The 17673-nt window shown below is 43.8% G+C and overlaps 1 protein-coding gene across 6 annotated transcripts in view; it reads right to left on the reverse strand.

The window, feature by feature from the left end:
* Positions 1-492: 492 nt before the first annotated feature.
* Positions 493-17673, reverse strand: part of Fhod3 (formin homology 2 domain containing 3) — a 430213-nt gene continuing 413032 nt past the window's right edge. For all 6 annotated transcript variants that reach the window (XM_013349359.2, XM_026783506.1, XM_026783507.1 and 3 more), the window contains 4 exons: positions 15587-15779; positions 9569-9743; positions 7013-7174; positions 493-1081 (listed from right to left, as the gene is read on the reverse strand). In XM_013349359.2, the coding sequence (XP_013204813.2) occupies positions 999-1081; positions 7013-7174; positions 9569-9743; positions 15587-15779 (613 nt within the window). In that variant the 3' untranslated portion in view covers positions 493-998. The remainder of the gene's footprint in view (positions 1082-7012; positions 7175-9568; positions 9744-15586; positions 15780-17673) is intronic.

A 17673-nucleotide genomic window follows, 5' to 3' on the forward strand; every position in this document is an offset into this window, starting at 1 on the left:
CTGTTTTGAACACTGTAGGTCTTGATCACTCGTACCTGAGACAAGTGAATGTAAAACCCATAAGGTTCTCTGTAGACAGCACTTTAAGTTCTACTTCATCTAGGTGATCAGTAAAGTTTCTGAGAAAATGAATTTTTATAATAAAAGGCAAAATATGTTGTTTCCAGAATAGTTCAGAATAGTGTGGCAAGCTACCCTGGTCTCTGTTTTAGCTTCACACACATCAAGCGTCATGGAGAAGGGAGAGCATACCAAGGCTAACAACAGCTAACATTTCCTGCCACAAGTGGAGGATGCTAAAATGCTAAAGAATGTTAACTAAAAATAAAAGAATGTTAAAAAGCATGTTTCTGAGGCTACTCAGTCAACAAAACACAACCCAAAAGACCTGAAGAGCATGCCAATCAAGAGTCCTTGCTGATTAGGAAGGATGTGAACCTGCGTAGCTATTTAAGATCCTTCATCTATGAAATAAAAGTTTCTTGTGATGACATTAAACTCTGTTTATTTAGTAGTTGAAACATGGTGTACATTTATGAGCTTATATAAACATTTAGTACATCTAAAATCCACAACTGGTAAACAATCTGTGCTTGCTTTTGTGTACAACATTGGCATTTATATCTGGACGTTTTGTTGTTGAGGAGACCCAGGTTCCGAGTCTAATCACATTGCCTCGTGTTATCATAACAACTGTGACAGAAGTGATTTGTTCCTTACAAGGACTGCTGCTTCCTAGAAAAGGTGTCACACTGGGAACTAATAAACCAGGTATCAAGGAAACAAGAGAAACACAGCTGACTTGATAAAGAAAGTACATGCAGGAGATTCCTGGGGATCCACGTCAATGCATGGTGGCGACACAAGCAGTGGAACACCCAGAAATGAGCTCTCGGTTCTGAACCATCAGATGTTCGAGTCTCCTGCCCCTGCTGGGGGGGGGGGGTGTTAGCCAGAGTGGGCGCTCTGCTCGGCACACTTCCTAGGCCCTACAAACGTCACAGTTGCAGTTCAGATGTGCCAACCAGGCCCAGGGCTCTGGCTTCTTCTGGAGTCAGGCCACTCTTCAAGGTCCTTCGTACTGCAGTGGTCGCCACAGGTCACAAACAAAGAGACAAGAAGAGAAGGAAGTATTAGCCAGAGACATATGGCACTCAGCGTATCAATACCCACCTACCCAAAACATCCAGGGTGACCCAGGACTATTCTGCTCCTTCTGAATGAAGTACCCTGGGAGAGGCCATGGGAAGAGAGGGTTGCAAGGAGGAAAGGGATGTCCTCATAGGGTTTATAGAGAATGGTTGCAGACTGAAGAAAGTGTGGGTGGCTGTGGAAAGCTCAATGTCTCCCTAGGGTGGAATGTAGCGGAACTGTAAGAGTCGAAACATGGGAAACCTGGTTCTAATAATACAAGAGAGGGAAACTAAGCAGCACATAGAGAGGGGTTAGCAAATGCCCAGCTGCAAAGTTGTGGGAGGAAACACAAAATTGGAGATGTAACCAGGCCCTATGCAACCAAGTGGTAGACAGAGCCCAGGGCAAGGGGTGATGGTCACGAAGAGACTCTGAGTGACGTGGGTCTCAGCCTCAACTTGACCAAGGACCTTTTGGGACAGTGATTGAAATAATCAGTGTCTTTTCCTAGATAGATGCCAAGGAGCAAACTATCCAACTTCTTAGAGCATTGAGTAGACGCTGCTTTCTATATAGCACACAAGTTTCAAGAAGGCCAACGTCCACACCACCTTCACTGGGGCATTGTTGGTTGCTGGAGGTTGTTCATATTTCACACGGAATAGGCTCAGGGTAACTTGGCAATACACATGTCCTATTGTTTGTTATCAGCAATCTTGACTGAAAATGAAGATTGCATAAAAGCGAAAGAAGTAGCCATTGTCTGCTTAAGAAACCCTGACATTTGAAAGGTTCGTTACATTTCCCTGAAGTTATAAATTATATTTGGCCCACTATGGTTATTTGAAGGTCATAAAATAGATATATTTATTCTGTTTTTAGAATGTTTAGATCTACCTCCTACCCTAATCACAAATTAACCAATTCTTCAGTTGATCAGAACAGTCTACTAATCATTGTAGAAAAAAAAGTAAACTAATCCCTTGAATCTTTCCCTTTCGTATTCCAACCCACCCAAGTTCCATCATACCTTCCCAGAAAGGCAGGGCCCCATTTCAAGGCTCTGTTGGCAGTACCCCTTAATCTACGCCACTATTTCCCGCCCCGCCGCACACAAGCTCATTTTTATATAGCAAAGGATTTGAAAATTCCAGGCTGTTTTCATTACCATTCTCTCCCCTGGGTCACATGGATGTCTGGCACAAGAACAGCGTGGTGAGGAATGAGAAAGCCGGTGTTCTCTTTCTGGGTACTGGCTTCCCATTTGGGCGGGGGTAATTTATTAGTGTGAAACAAACAGGGCTATGCAGTGCAGCAGAGTCTCCCTGTAACCACCTCTCTGACCAAGGCTTCCAGCTGAACCCAGATTTCTTCCCATCACTTGCCCACTGAGAGGCAGTGACTATCCACCTGGGCACACAGCTGAGGTAGGTACCCTCAGCTGTCTTTAGGAGAGAAGTTAGCCCATGAACTCTAAAAGTTCAACCAAAAAATTCTAGTCCTATTTTATAACATCTGTTTTTCCCCCAAGAGCAGGAATTTAAAGCCTTAGGCCTAGTGTTAATTTGTTCTATATAAGAACATATATTTGGCTTAGAATAAGGAAAAATAATTTTTTTCTTAACAAGAGTCATTTAAAAAAAACAGTATACTTCAAATACCATCTTGGAAAAGAAAAGCTAAATGAACTGTGTTGTACACTGGTGCTGTGTCTAACGTGTTGTGAAACAAGTCTACTCTTCTTTTAAAATATATTGAAAATTTCTTATAGTTAGGTAAAAATCATCTCTAGTATTTCACTTATCAGCTACCATAGTTATAATCCTCAGTAAACAACTGCAAAATGTGTCACACAGTCTTCAAGATTGGTGCTCATAAGAGAAGCAGGAGGACATAGTCATAGTATGAGGGAACGGGAATTAGGAAGATAATCAGAGACTGTAATCCTATCCCAGGTATCCTCAGAATCCTCCCAGTGAGCAACCATGACAAACCTTAAGTTGTCAACTGTTGTAGGTCATGCCAAAGGACAGCATCTTTACAACAACATGGCTCTGATCCCAAAACTTCATGATCCCGTTACAGATAGGAGCCAGATTCTATCTTGAAAGGGAACTCAAGAATGAAAGTGTGAATGAACCTCTCTCAATCATGGAAAGACCTGAGACAAGAAAAGGCTGACTATGTGTCCATAGTTTGTGGCTATGGTATCTGATAGGCAGAGTACATGGTATCAGGCATGCGATCACCAAGACAGACCCTTTCAATAAATAGATCCAAGAGAAGAAAGAACAAGGGGTGGGATGGTTCTCCCTAGCTGCCACAGCTATACTGCATCAGTCTGGGTTGGATCCCTCCAACACTACTGAGCTTCCACATCATCTAAACAAGGCCAAAATCCAGGAAGCCTGGGCTTACAATCATTCCTGGGACAATGTATGCAATCCGATATGAAAAAGCGAGAAACTAAAATATAGAAAAACTCAAGTTCCAAGAACACTGTCTCTGGGTCAGACCTGCCACGCCGACTGTCGAGCCATGCCTGGAATTTGTGGGAGAGCTGGGGTGACACATCACAGGCTGGTAGTCTCTTGATGAGATGCTAACTAGCAGTGACAAAAAGGCAACAGAATGTGCTGTGGGAGCTTGTGGGGGTATTAAAAGGCTTGGCATGTCTGAACTGACTGTAGTGTCTCACACCAGCAGGTAGGGCATGGACAGCAGCCTTGTACAAGCACCATGCGTGGAATCCGTCACTGGCTCTGAGCACACGCCAAGTGACCTTTATAGACAGGTCACAGATTTCTAGATTTTAGGATTCTGTTTTATTTCTCTAGAGGATGGACTTCTTTAGTCAAGTGAATTATGTATCTGAGACATCTTTATCATTCATATCTATTCATCTATTCATTATTAAGTAATTAAACACAGCAAGCACGGTTTCCTACCGAGATCTATCTAAATTACTGAGCTTCACAAAGATTTTTTTCCAAGTTGTTTTTTGTTTAGTTTTGTTTTGCCTTTACTCTTAAAAAGCTTGGCATTATCATCTCTTTAAAGTAGGGTTCAAAGTCTTTTATCTCCCATCTTTAATTTCTGTTGCTAGCACCACCCAGTCGAGATACACACTGACATGCACAGGGCACTGCACCTCTTATAGTGACTGCGTCACAGAAAAACTCAGTTTGGCTAAATCAAAACAGAGTGTATGGCTGTTTTGCATAACACTGAAATAGTAACTATACCACAGGAAATTATGACAACCACCAAAATAGACACTCTCTGGACAGATTGAAGAGGAAAATTCATTGTTACTGTTATTGTTCCCAGTGACATTGTGGGTAGAAAAATCTGAACCATGTGTTGGGTCCAATGCAGACAAGCAACTTGAAGAATAACTTCCACCTCCAAGGAATGGAAAGTTAAGTCAATACCTTATACAGTCAGTCTCTCTGTTTAAAGTCCCTGGCTCAACCTTGCCATTCTCTGCCAGGGTGCTCCCAGGTCTGACAACCTGTCGCCATCTCTCTCTAAGCTCACCATGATATCTTCTAGCCAAAATACTTGTCTTTGTGTTTACTTGTTTGTATATTATTTTGTGGTTCAAGGGGTGGGGTTAGCTCAGGGCTTGGCACACGCTAGCAATGCTCTACCCCTGAACACACTCCCAAGTTCCCTACACTTCTTGCACTGAGGCTGCCCATCCCAGAAAGACCAGCAGTTATCATGTGCAAGGTGTCTTCCATTTGGCTACTAATTTATCAGTGACTGACAGAGGGCAACCAATGGCAGCCACTGAAGATAATCTCCTGAAGATGTGAAAAAGGCCTCCAGAAATTTCTTTTAAAAAGATTTCTTGTTATTATTTTTAAATATAGCACTCTTAAAAACTGTAAAAAAAAAAAGTGCAGAAAAGTTAATCCAAAAAGAAGAGAGCTCCCTACAAGGCCCACCCATCCTTCCTAGCACACAGGAAATAGAAGTCCACAAAGAAGTACTGTTGCATGGCCTTCACATAGTGTGACATGGGCCTCAACACTGGGATTTGGCCTATAGTCTTCAGCCAGTGTGGATCAGCATCACCCCTCTGGAGAACAGTTGGTCACCTGTGGCTAGCAATGCCACTCCTGGTCTACCACCTACCTACCCACAGCCACCTAGTGCTGCTTCTCCTCGCTACAAATGTGAGTCCCCACTGGTGTTGTTAAATGAGGGTTCTGAGTTGTTTGCCCCGAGATGGGACCCATAAATCCCCATTCGTAAGTAAGCCTAACTCTGAGGAACACATCTCTGACCAAGTTCTTAGACAGGTGCACCAGGAGACGAGATAAGGAGCCACAACCACACTGGAGAAAGAGTAAACTGCAACCAAACGAAATGTAAAGGGCTTCCCTGGGGCTTGAGAGCCACAAACCAAATGTATTCTGGAAGATGTAAAAATGACAGGACAAGTGACGATAGTCTTTCATTAAAACCTTGAGGGAAGCCAGGAATTATGGTGCATGCCCTTAACGCAACACTTGGGAAGCAGAGGCCAAAGGATATCTGTGAAATCAAAGATAGCTTGATCTACATAGTGAGTTCCAGGCCAGTCAGTGCTGTCCCCCAGTGTAACTAATCTTCTAAGGGGCAGGAACTAAGAGGCCCTGAGTCTGGATAAACAAAGATGCCTAGAAGTTTAGGTCTTGGTAGAACACTCTAACATACATCCAAGGTTGAGAAACACAAGCTCCAGGGCCTTCCTTGATACTCAAAATGAGTACCAAGTGCCAGCAGCAGCAGCAGCACCTAGGAGCTTGCCATAAACCAACTCTTATCCCATCCAACTTCAGCAAAATTGCATCATTCACTCTGACCTCAATGTTATTTTACTTTCTGGGAAGATTCCCAACAGAAACTAAAGTAGATCATATGGGGGGGGGGGGGAAGCAAGGTATGATAGGCTGAAGGAATTTGTTTTTGCATTCATTATCCTGGAGAAAAAGCATGGTAGTGAGACATGCAGAACTTGGCATCTCATACCCGAGTCACCCCTATGTCAATCTCGTGGACAGGGTAAACTGGGGGTATCCTATTTTCGCATTCCTACTAAGTTCTCTGCCAGTGTAGCATGACTCTGCTTTATCCTGGGGACTCCTTTCCTTCCTCGGCATCCCTTATTCTCATAGTCAAAGCCAGTGGACACTCAAGCTGTCCCCTGAATGGCCCAGCAGCAGGCTGAAGCCTGGGAAATGGGCCTAAAACACTGTGGGCCACAGCTAATGCTGGCAGATGCCAGGGATCCACAGGGATCCCATTTCTTCATAGAGAGGGGTGACTAAGAATCAGTGCAGTGCAGAGAGAGGGGTCAAAAGCAGGCAGCAGGTACAGACTAAAAAGATGAAGCAATCACTTTGATTTACCTGTAGGCTGGTTGAAAGGCAAAGGGAGCCAGGAGGACGTTAAATGGTAAGTATTCTGCTTGTTCATCAAATCACTTGCTACCCCTGCTTTTTATTGTGAACCTGCCAGAGACTACGGTAAGCCCTGGAGGAGCCAGCCTTTAGCTCAGCAAGTAGCCTCTGGTGCTGGGTGAAAAGCAGAAATTCAGCCTCTAGCAAAGCATTTGAGCCAGTACTTGGTAGTAAGCATTACCTCCACATACCAGAGGCTTTCAGAGACCTTTGAGACCTTGCTAGTTAACACAGGGTATTAATTGGTATGGGCTAGGGCACATACAGAAAGTACTTTTGAAAAGTATAGCTGCCAGCCCTTCCTCCTTAATAGCAGACACTGATTAGGAACTTCATTCCTTATTGCTAAGGAACGCAGGTGGACACTCTAATGGGCGCTTCCTTCTGAGTTCCCGGCTTTCCAGGTCAAACCGAAATGCACTCACGAGATTTGCGGTTGGCCCTGGAACGTTTTCTCTCCCGTGGCACCACTCGCTGACTGGGCACTTGGGTGGCCGATTTGACAATGCGGTCCATGATCTCATCGGCTGCATCATCGGTGACAGCAGGTGACTCATCGGTTCCCATATTCCACGAACTAGTGGATCCTGGAAGACGAGACAACCAGAGAACGCCACGTGCTCAGAGAAAAGACAAACAAAAGTAGCAGAATCTTATCAATTTTCTACGGAGCTGACATCCATCAGAGGTGGATTCCAGAAAAGGCCAGCGATAGCTTCAGAGTTAGTGACATGCATGGGATGCTGGTCTGTCTCCGCCTGTGTCTGCTATCCTGCCAGTGAAGTGGAAACCTGCATTGGGACATTTATTTTGCATTTCCCTACAATATAGCTATGTTCCTGTCTCTTGTATTATCTAGCTCTCTCCCACTCTCCTGTATGTGCCATTGCTACCTGTAGGTCCTGTGATTATCTGAGGACAAATGACCTAAGCCAGACACTACATAGCATATCAGTGACACCCAGCATCCAATAATACATGGAGAGCCACCAAAGGGTTAATGAATCAGCTCTCCATCAGTAGCTATATGTGCCTAGTCATTGTCACTAATTGAACTCCCCTCATGTTAAAGAGAAACCAAGCAGGTCTGTGATACACACTTTACGTTGGGATCACCTCTAAAGCACTGGAAGGGGACCGCTCTCTTCGGTCCTCAGCAGAGAGTTTGACACAGTTTGTCTTTGAAATACCTGTCTGCTCCTTGACAAGAAAATGTGTTTTGTAAATAATGACACATCAAGACAGTCCAATTCTCCCTATTGATGGCTATTGACTATAGACAGAAAGAAAGTACAGGTTTCCAAACAACACCAGCTAGAAACCAATGGTAACTTAACATCTAGGACTGTGACCTTTGTGATAGATTAATGTCCTTCTGGAAATTCTGGGATGAGGAGGAGCTTCTTCAAAATGAAAGATACAGGGGCATCCCAAACTGTTCATCTCTATACATTAAACTTCATTTTGTAGTAGATGTACAGTTTCAAAAACTTAAGTTCCCAAATTCATAGCCACTGATAACCCAGCCTGACTAAGTCCCAGCTGAAACCAAATTCTGAGGGAAGGAAAGTGATTTTAAAAATGAACATTAATATGTTAATAAATATGTATTTTACTTCTTTCATACTGTTATATTTAAATTTTTGAGATTCATAAGCATCTAGCTATTAATGATCTAGAATTTGATCAAACTATCTAGGAACAGTGGCTCACTGTTTAGTAAACTATGATATTTATGGGTGCACATGAGGGGGTATGTCCATCCATGTGCAAGTCTGTGCTTGAAGTCCTACTATAAATAGGAAAGAAGCTGACGACAATGTCTTCAGGTGGCAAGGGCTGTTGTAATTGTTGACACAGCTTTTAAAGTCTAGTTTGCTTAGCTTTCTAGTGCATACCTACAGTATCTGCATGTGCACAAAGACTAACCGTGCTTGTTAGTTATAGCTAAGGAGACTTATTTGCTCCCACCAGAAGGCCACCTTTTCTTTCACCATCAAAAACCATCTTAAAAATGGGTGCTTCCCTGCAAATCACCTTTTAGAGTTGTTGCTGAGTTTCTATGTGTTCTCAGGAAGGTCTGGGTGCTGTGGCAGGTGGTAGAGGGCCCCGTGATTGGTCCAGCTCTCAGACTGGACCACATAGTCTCTATGACAATGGCTGTCTTCAGAGTAGAGCCATCAACAGCAAAACTGTCTTCCATGTAGCAGGGCCCTGATTCCCTTTCACCTACTGGTTTACAATTAATTCTGTGACTTATTTTGAAATCTAAACTACCTTGCATGGACCTCATACAGCTCCCTCAATTTCATCTGGTCCTGATAGACTTTCAGAGCACTGGGCAGAAATGCAGGAATTTAGAGACCCTCCCCTCTGAGAATTACCAGCATCTCCCATCCACTCCTTCCCAGTGACCTCTTTTTAATGTAGCAGTCAGGAGAGACCTAAGGTCACCTCTAGCGATTGGTCCAGCACTACTGGGCTATTCTGTGATGACTGTCCTCTGGTGACCTTGTTCTGTAATTGATTTCTGCTTTGCATCTTGGTCACTCTCTTTGCTACCTGGTAGAAAGATAAAACCAACTCCACATGCAAACAGTAATATTCCCTCTCTTCTCTTCTCTTCTCTTCTCTTCTCTTCTCTTCTCTTCTCTTCTCTTCTCTTCTCTCTCTCTCTCTCTCTCTCTCTCTCTCTCTCTCTCTCACACACACACACACACATACACACACTAATAGTAATAGTAAATACATTTGAAAAGCCTCAATACTGGAGTCCCTCTCCTAAGATGGCTTCCACTGCACCATTTTTACATGCAACCAGTACAGCCTTCTGTAGAAGGAGGCATGGCTAAGCCCTCACTGAGAGTACTGGGGACTTGATGGCTCTTCACACACGATCTCTGGGCACAGTCACCTACATATTGCAACGGGGTTATGGCAAGGCCTATCTGAGAAGACAAAACCCACCCACCATAGGTTACCTCGGCTTGCCCGGCTGCGAGTGCGCACGCCAAGCACAGGGGTGGCATCCTCCACAGCCGGAGATGACGTTTTTAGAACAGCCTTCATGTTCTCGTGTTCAGCTGCATCTTCGGCATAGCTCAGACCCTGTGGCTGGCTTGGTGTTGCTGGAGAACTGCCAGAGAACTTGCCAGACTGCAAAACCAAAGTGATGTTAAGATGTGAGGAACACTTTCCAAAGAGGCCGTCGAGCTTTGCTTTGAGGGAAACACTCTCTCCTCCGGTTACTCAGTATATTCTGGAGTTCTGTCAGTCATAGAGAATGTCAACAAACAGCAAATACCTCTCTACAGAAAGTGATGCAACAGGCCCCAGAAGGAACTTCACCTATCCATCCTGCACTGGAGTGGACACCATCTAGGGGAGACTGACACTAACTCCCTCCTGCAAGAGCTAAAGATCAAACAAAACCCTGACAAGACCTGACATTTGACTTGTCCATCAAATGCCTTGAGCTTCATTTTCTAAGCTAATGCTGAGGGTTCGGGTTCTTGTCGATCTAACCTCATCTCAGAAAGGAAACTGAAAGTCTCTAAGAATAAGTGGCTTTGCCAGAGGTCCCAGATGTGCTGAGTATCAGGTCACAGAACATGCCAGATAAATCCAAGCTGAAACTGAACTCAGCAATACTACTTTTAGTTTCATCAAAAATGCAGATGCTTGCTGAAACAAGCATTAAAAATGCAGGCTGATTTTCTCAAGAATGCACGCATATAGGTTTTCAGGAGGTGCTCTAGAACTCTATACCAAGTTCTATACGCGCACAATGCTTACGTCTGAGTGAAGAGCAATATCATCCACAAAATGTTGAACATGAACCCAGATCAGATCAGCTCCAACTTTTCGCTTCTCAGCCACTGTTACAGACCTGTGACAAATCTGTGCTTAGGTATCTATGCTTCTCCGTTCTCAGCCCCCAGGGTCAACCCTCACTGCGCTCCTTCCTCCCTGACTGGAAGATGCTCTATATATTTACTTTGGTTTGTTTTTGCTTGTGATGCTGTGGATCAAACCCAGAGCCATGCACATCCACAGCAGGTGCTGTGCCACTGAGCTCCATCCCCAACCTGATTCTACTTTGCTTTGCTCTTTATTCTCTTCTTATGTCACTTAGTCTGGTCTGAAACTAACAATTCTCCTGCCTCAGCCTCTCAAGTGCTGGGGTTACAGCCATGCACCACTGTGCTCACCATATACACGGCTAAGGTAGCATCCCAGTTCTCATGTTTGGGTTGTAAAAAGCACAGAAAGGGGCTGGAAAGGAAAGTCTTTGCCCAGTTTTCCAGGGCTGAATGTGCTCTTAGGGACAGGGTAATGATTAGTCCTTGCTCAGGGGCACTGGAAAATGCAGTTAGCGCCTAACTCTCTGACACAAACAGCATGACAAGAACTGATCAGATGGTTAGTGATCACAGGAAAGCCAACCAGAAAATGTCCGTGCATAGTTCCAGATGTTAAACAGTGCCAACACTCCATGCTGACTACGTTAGGTTACTCTACAGCACACAGAAGGGCAAAGACAGAATTCTTCACATTCGCGAATTGTCATACCTCAATGTCATCCTCGTCATCGGTCTACCCGAAAGGACAGGACAGGACAAGATGGAAAAGACAGAAGGATTCTTAGAAGGCACAGAAGTCAACAAAGATGAGATAATCTCAACGACAAATCACATTCTAAAACCAGAAAGCAACCACACTGTCTTCAGTCAGAAGGTGCCAGGCTCTCCTCCCTGTTCTTACTGGGTGCTTGTTCTGTGTGGAGACTTGAGAGGCCGCAGAAAGTACCTGAAGGGCTTCAGGTGGTAGTCTCCCGAGGATACCCATGAAGTCAGTAATTGGCTTCCCTGACCACTACTAATCTACATCCTCCATGCAGCTGGCCGCGTCTGCTTGGGCTCACCACCACCTACTGGCTTCAGTAAGTGAACTAGCCTTCATTTAGTTGGCTGTGCCTATCAGCAACATTTTCATTTTATCCTAAGTTCTGGGCTCTTCCCTGCCTAGCCTGAAGGCCTAGACTACAGTGTACCCTCCTACACTGTACTGGCCACATGACAGTTCCCAAGCAAAACATACCATACTACCTCCTCCCCAGACACATGAAATCAAGCTCTTTGTAGAATTTTACCAGTCCTCAAGGTAGCCACCAGACGTGACACTGCTCTCACAATTACTTTATCAGCAGATGTGCCTTGAAGACCCCTTCTCTAAATACAAAGTGAGTATGAAAAATCATGCCAATGTCTTGCTTTAAATCCACTACACTTTAAGTATTTCCACAGAGGTTAGAGGCCAGGCCAACAAACGAGGCATGACCTTTAGAGAACTGGCTATATTTTTGGAATGTAAGACAACAAGGTGCTTCACTCAGATGGCAAGAGAGACCACTCCTCTCTAACATCCTTTTTGTTGAGTGGATTATTAGTTTATCCAGGATGACTGGCATTTTTTTTCACCAGGCATATGCACATATGCAAGATGCTATGTTTTGTCTCTCCATCCTTCCCAAGCCCTCAAAGTGTCATTGGTGCCTTTCTATAGAAAAGATGAAGTCAGGGTTGAAAGGTGAGAAGGGTCTCACACTAGGGTCCCTCTTCCCTCTGCAATTTACTTGACACTAAGTTCTCATAAACTTATGAGGACTGTTGGGGGCACAGCATGAAGAGTGCACCCACAGGGCTCCAGAGAAAGCAGAAATGGTTAAGCACACAGGATTGTCCTTCCAATGGGAAAGATGAAAAACCTGTTCTTCCACCCAGAAGACTGGCAATTGGAAGTGATTAGTAGCCCGGTGGTCTGTGTCATCTGTTGGACCAGGCCATATCAATCTCCTGCAGTCAGGACTAGAGTGGCTAGTAATCTAAATGCTCCTTATCGCGAGGGACTTCTGAACTCCCACAACCAGGAAGGGAGATACATAATAGTCTAAATGGCCTTTATATTATCTGTATGCCCAGAGGCTCCCCCAAGGGTGGCTAATAGCCCAAAAGACCTCTAAACTACCTGTATGCCCAAGACTAGGCCAAAACTTTCCCTAAGCCCTTAAGCTATTACAGGTGGCCTATCTCTAGAACCCCTCTTCTTAGAGGAAATGACATGTACTCTGAGTGAGTTTCAATGTGATTATACTTCCCTGTGCACTGGAGATTGTATTACACCAGGAAACGTCTCCAAATTATAACGAGCTTAAATTTGTTGGGAATAAACTGCCTGAAAGCAGACTCTCTGAAGTCTTGATCAGAGTTGACAAAGTCAATCTAAACTAAGCTTTTATTCTCTTCCTTTATGGTTCGCTTCCCTGCCTGGACAACTTCAGGGTGCCCCTCCGATGGTCACCACTGATGTAGAACCAGGTTTGGATGGAAAGATGAAGAATAAAGTCCACATTGAGCCAGTCACAGAAAGACCCCATGGGTTGTGGGATAGGGGAGCAGTGCAGGCTCAGAAGGCAGGAAGGTGGAGGAAGTTCAGCCTTACAGACCAGGGAGATCAGTCTCCAGAGCTCCTCCAAGGCTTCTGGCTTGAAGCTCCTGCTTATTTGGTATCTACATTAAAACTGACTGACTACAGAATTCTCTAGAATGTTCAGGGCTCCACGATTCGGTTTTCTAATCAGGTTATGCCATCCCTGTGGGGTGACCTTGCCTCTCGCTCTCAGTCCAGGCACCTAGAACAAGGCATACAGTTCAATCTCAGAGCATGCTAATCTGAGACTATTTGGCTTTAGTAACAATATTCTAATATTCCAGAAGGTGGCAGGCTTTCCACGCAAATACAAACAACTTCTAATAGGGACTAGGTTAAAAGTTAACTTTGAAGGAATCTGTACTGTCCAGATTTTAATAGAAATTTAAATACTTTTGAATCACACTCTAGATACTTCTAACTCTCTGAGAGCCAAATCTTCTCAAGGAAGGACAAATTTAAAACTTAGTAGTCTCTGCTAAAAAAAAAAATTCTCAGGAATTTGGCAGGAAATTTTAACGTGTTTTCCTAACTATAAGCATATTGGGCTTGTGTTGTTTGCCTTACAATATGTCTAATTTCCACAAAAATAAATGATTCCTTTTTTACGGCTTTTAAAAATAACACATTGGAATGAAATGTAGGTCATAGTTTGCCCAAGTGGGTCCAATCTGCTTTCTGAACACCCCAGAAGGCTCCAAGAGAACCAGATTTTAGGGACAGAAAAGCCTGGCTGATGATACTAAGGGTCAGAGCTGTGAAGAGTTGCAGAACAGGCTCCCTCTCGGAAAGAGTGGTCCTCCACCCCTAGGGCCCGGAAAGTCTGGGGGAGGAGGTTTGAGTAGAGGTGGGTGATACGGGGATTGGTAGTCCAAGGCTCTCCCTAGAATTGCCTTTTAAGTGCAAAGTGTCTTGTAGTCAGTGCATCTGGACAGCCACAGGAAGTGGGAGGCCTCAGGCATGCTTACTCTTAGCAGTAACCACATTCCCGGTTTTGCCTGCTCTGTGAACACTTCCCTGGCCACAGATGGCAGCCTCCATAAGGCCTTAATTGATTTCTTTCTTCTGCAAAGACATCTGCCTGACTTGAGTCCAACTGAGGCTTAGAGCCCCAGAGCGATGGCGGTCCTGATGACTTAACCCTTTACTTCTTTCTTCCATCCCACGGATGGCAAGTACTTGCACAGGTGGGAAAGGTTCATGGGCATGAATATAAAGAATGAAAAAAATCACATTGAGATCATCAATAGGTTCCAAACCTGGTCTAACAGTTCCAACTCCCTATTCCCTCTTAGCCTATTCAAATACGAATAAGCAGTGAGGAAAGAAAGGACGATTCACTGAAAGGGAGAATTCCAAGAAAACGTCTTCATTTTTTTCTCAAATGAAACTTCCAGCTTACTAGTAATAATGTACGAGATAGTAATAATACCTACATGTTTCACAGAGGCACATCAGAAAGGGACCGTGCCCTGAGCACCTTCGTCAGTCTACAGCAGCTTCCTGCCTCCTTTCTGTTCCACTCATGGAACACGTCACACCATACAGCATCTGTAGCTAGTCTTTCTGTTTCTACTTCAAAATCCTTTCCCGGGCCATGGGATATTCTCCTGAGTCATAGGTCGGCTCAGGCTTGAGGTGGGGAATAAAGAGCCAGCAATAGGAGAGAAAAGTGTCAAGGACAACCCCAAATGCCATGGAAACACTTCCACTGGACTTAAATGTCCTATGGGATATCTTCCAACCCTAACATTGTGTGACTCAAATTATGTGACCATAATATTATAGCTTAGAGCAGTAACATCAGTTTGCCAACTCACATTCTCGAACTGAGTGGTTCAAGTGGCTGATATTGTTACAAGAATGAAATTCCCTGAGAACTCAAGAACAATGGCAATGGGTTTTTGATCCTACTGCACGTACTGGCTTTGGGGGAGCCTAGGCAGTTTGGATGTTCAACTTACTAAACCTGGATGGAGGTGGGCGGTCCTTGGACTTCCCACAGGTCAGGGAACCCTGATTGCTCTTCAAGCAGATGAGGGAGAGGGACTTGATCGGGGGAGGGGGAGGGAAAGGGGAGGCGGTGGCGGGAAGGAGGCAGAAATCCTTAATAAATAAATAAAAATAAAAATAAAAAAAGAATGAAATTCCCGAATTAACATCAAATAAATACATCTGCCTTCCTATGCTCCTGGCATCATCTGATGCATGCCCCCAGCATTTTATCAAATGTGAATTGTCATCAGTTTCAAATAACACCAACAGGGCTATGACACACATTCTCCTCCAGGCACCCAGTCTCCAGGCACAGTGTCCTGGTGCTCCTGTACTACACAGCAGAACTCCACAGACACCGTAGAAGAGCAGTGTGAGAACACTTTGTAAAAGGGGAAACTTTGTCCACGATTGGGAAGAAGAAAATAACACCCCCCCCCAAATCATGGACCTACTTATGATTTATCTCGGTTTCAAAAGCCACGACACGAAGCAAGCGAGTTCGTGAAACTTACGTCGGTGATCATCTTCCCTCTGGTCTTATTTCTCTCTCTGTGATTGGCCCGCTTCTGTTTCTGCTGCAGAACCCTTTCCCTGGTCGTGCGATACTCTAGTGCGAATTCGCTGATGATCCTGCAGAACTTGTTGATGTTCACCTCTCGAATTGCATAGGGGGGGTGGCCCATAAAGAGCAAAAAGGAGTGAAACCTGCAGGCAAAAACAACAACAGCGATGGCAGTGACTTCACTTTTGAGGAACCAAATTACCAGTGTAAAAGTTTTCTATAAGAAATCATTGCGCCCAATGGGAGAGCACTGTTCATTCCTGGGCCTCTGAAGTCAAGAGTCCTCTCGAGTAAAAACAGAAACAAAAGTCAAGGCCATTTCACTCTCTCTTCTGAATGGTAAGTCTAGGAGGTAAGAGTTCAGATTACTTCATTTGCTTTTACATTTGTACATGGCCCTGTGAAGCTTTCCAGAAAAATGATAAAGTTGTGTCTTAAAAAACAGGCACAATTTCTAGATTATGGAAGAACTGAGAAGAGTTTTGAAATCCCTGAAATGGTTCTTGGAGTAACTGTGAATGTGTACAGATAATGTACTTCAAAAACGGGTTCTAAAGAGACGCCTACCAATCTTTCAAAGAATTTTGAAATGTTTTTCTTGTAATATTATATATGTAATCTTAATTTAACTAGGCTATGCCAAATTAGTTGAACAAAAATTTATTTCAGTTACTGTTTATAAATCAAAAATTATTAAGATGAACATGGTGGCAGCTGCTTTCTCTCACGTGTCTTTCACAGTCACTGCTAACTGGTGGATCCGTAAGAACGGGTGAGTTTGCACATGATCCATGGGGCCAGTCAAGCTGTTAGGGCAGGAGGATAAAACGAAAGCCAAATGTGTGGGTGCCAGCAGCCCAAACAGGATTTTCTGGGAAGGTCAGAGGTTTTGAAAGCCAAGAATTGCTTGAAAGCAAAGTATTGCCTGGAGCAACAGTTGTGAAATCATATACAACTTTCTCATCTGAAACTTTTTATGTAGGTATTGATTACAAGGTAGAAGGCCTTAATATAAAGTTCTTTTTTTGGTCTACTTCCCAGTACGTGGGTGAAAGATGACCCTAGTAGGTCTGGGCTATGCTTCTGGGCAGTGTTTAAGGACTTGAAGCAAGGCAGTAGGACTCAGTTCTAGTCCACCCAGTTTAGCAATGAATTTCTGCTCTCATTCATCCTATAATCCAGACTCCTACAAGACTTCATTTGAACCCAGAGTTCTAAAGGGTGGATGTTTATGCTGCACACTGTCTTGTACCCCCTGTCAGTCATGAAACCTTCAGTACCAACCACAGCTATGATACATTTCTAATCCATCCTGGTCATCCCCAATGGGATGGCCAACAGTGAAGATCTATGAACGTGGGTCAATCAGGAGCAACCAACATCCACATGACCAGCTTGAAAGGATCAATTCAAGCAAACACATGGTAAGGAATGGCTTCTTAAAACAAGTTTTTAATCTATCTTGGATAAAATGGTTAATAAAAGCAGGGACAACAGTTTTGCAAGATCTTCATGTTTTGCTCTAGTTTTACAAGACTCCAAATGGAAATTGTTTATTTTCATATTTTTTAAAGTTGGTAATCACTTGCATAATAAAAAAAATAAACGGTCAAACCAGCCTGTATCCTCTGCTTCCCCTTTTATAACCATATCAAAAGCATAGTATAATTTGAGTGAGAAACTTGATAAAATATTTTATAAAATTCTCTTACACAAAAGCAATATAAGTTAATTGAAATGTAGATGTGATTGTAGTTAGGGGGTTTATAGTTAAACAGCTTAATCCCAAAAGTTCTCATTAATGGCTAGACACCAACTTTTTTTTTTTTTTGGTTTTTCGAGACAGGGTTTCCCTGTGGCTTTGGAGCCTGTCCTGGAACTAGCTCTGTAGACCAGGCTGGCCTTGAACTCACAGAGATCCGCCTGCCTCTGCCTCCCGAGTGCTGGGATTAAAGGCGTGTGCCACCACCGCCCGGCTAGACACCAACTTAAAATAATACTTTTTCCCAAAATTGCTATCCTGTCCAGTACTTTACA

Source organism: Microtus ochrogaster, chromosome 18 (genome assembly GCF_000317375.1).
Source record: "Microtus ochrogaster isolate Prairie Vole_2 chromosome 18, MicOch1.0, whole genome shotgun sequence".
Lineage (NCBI taxonomy): Eukaryota > Metazoa > Chordata > Mammalia > Rodentia > Cricetidae > Microtus > Microtus ochrogaster.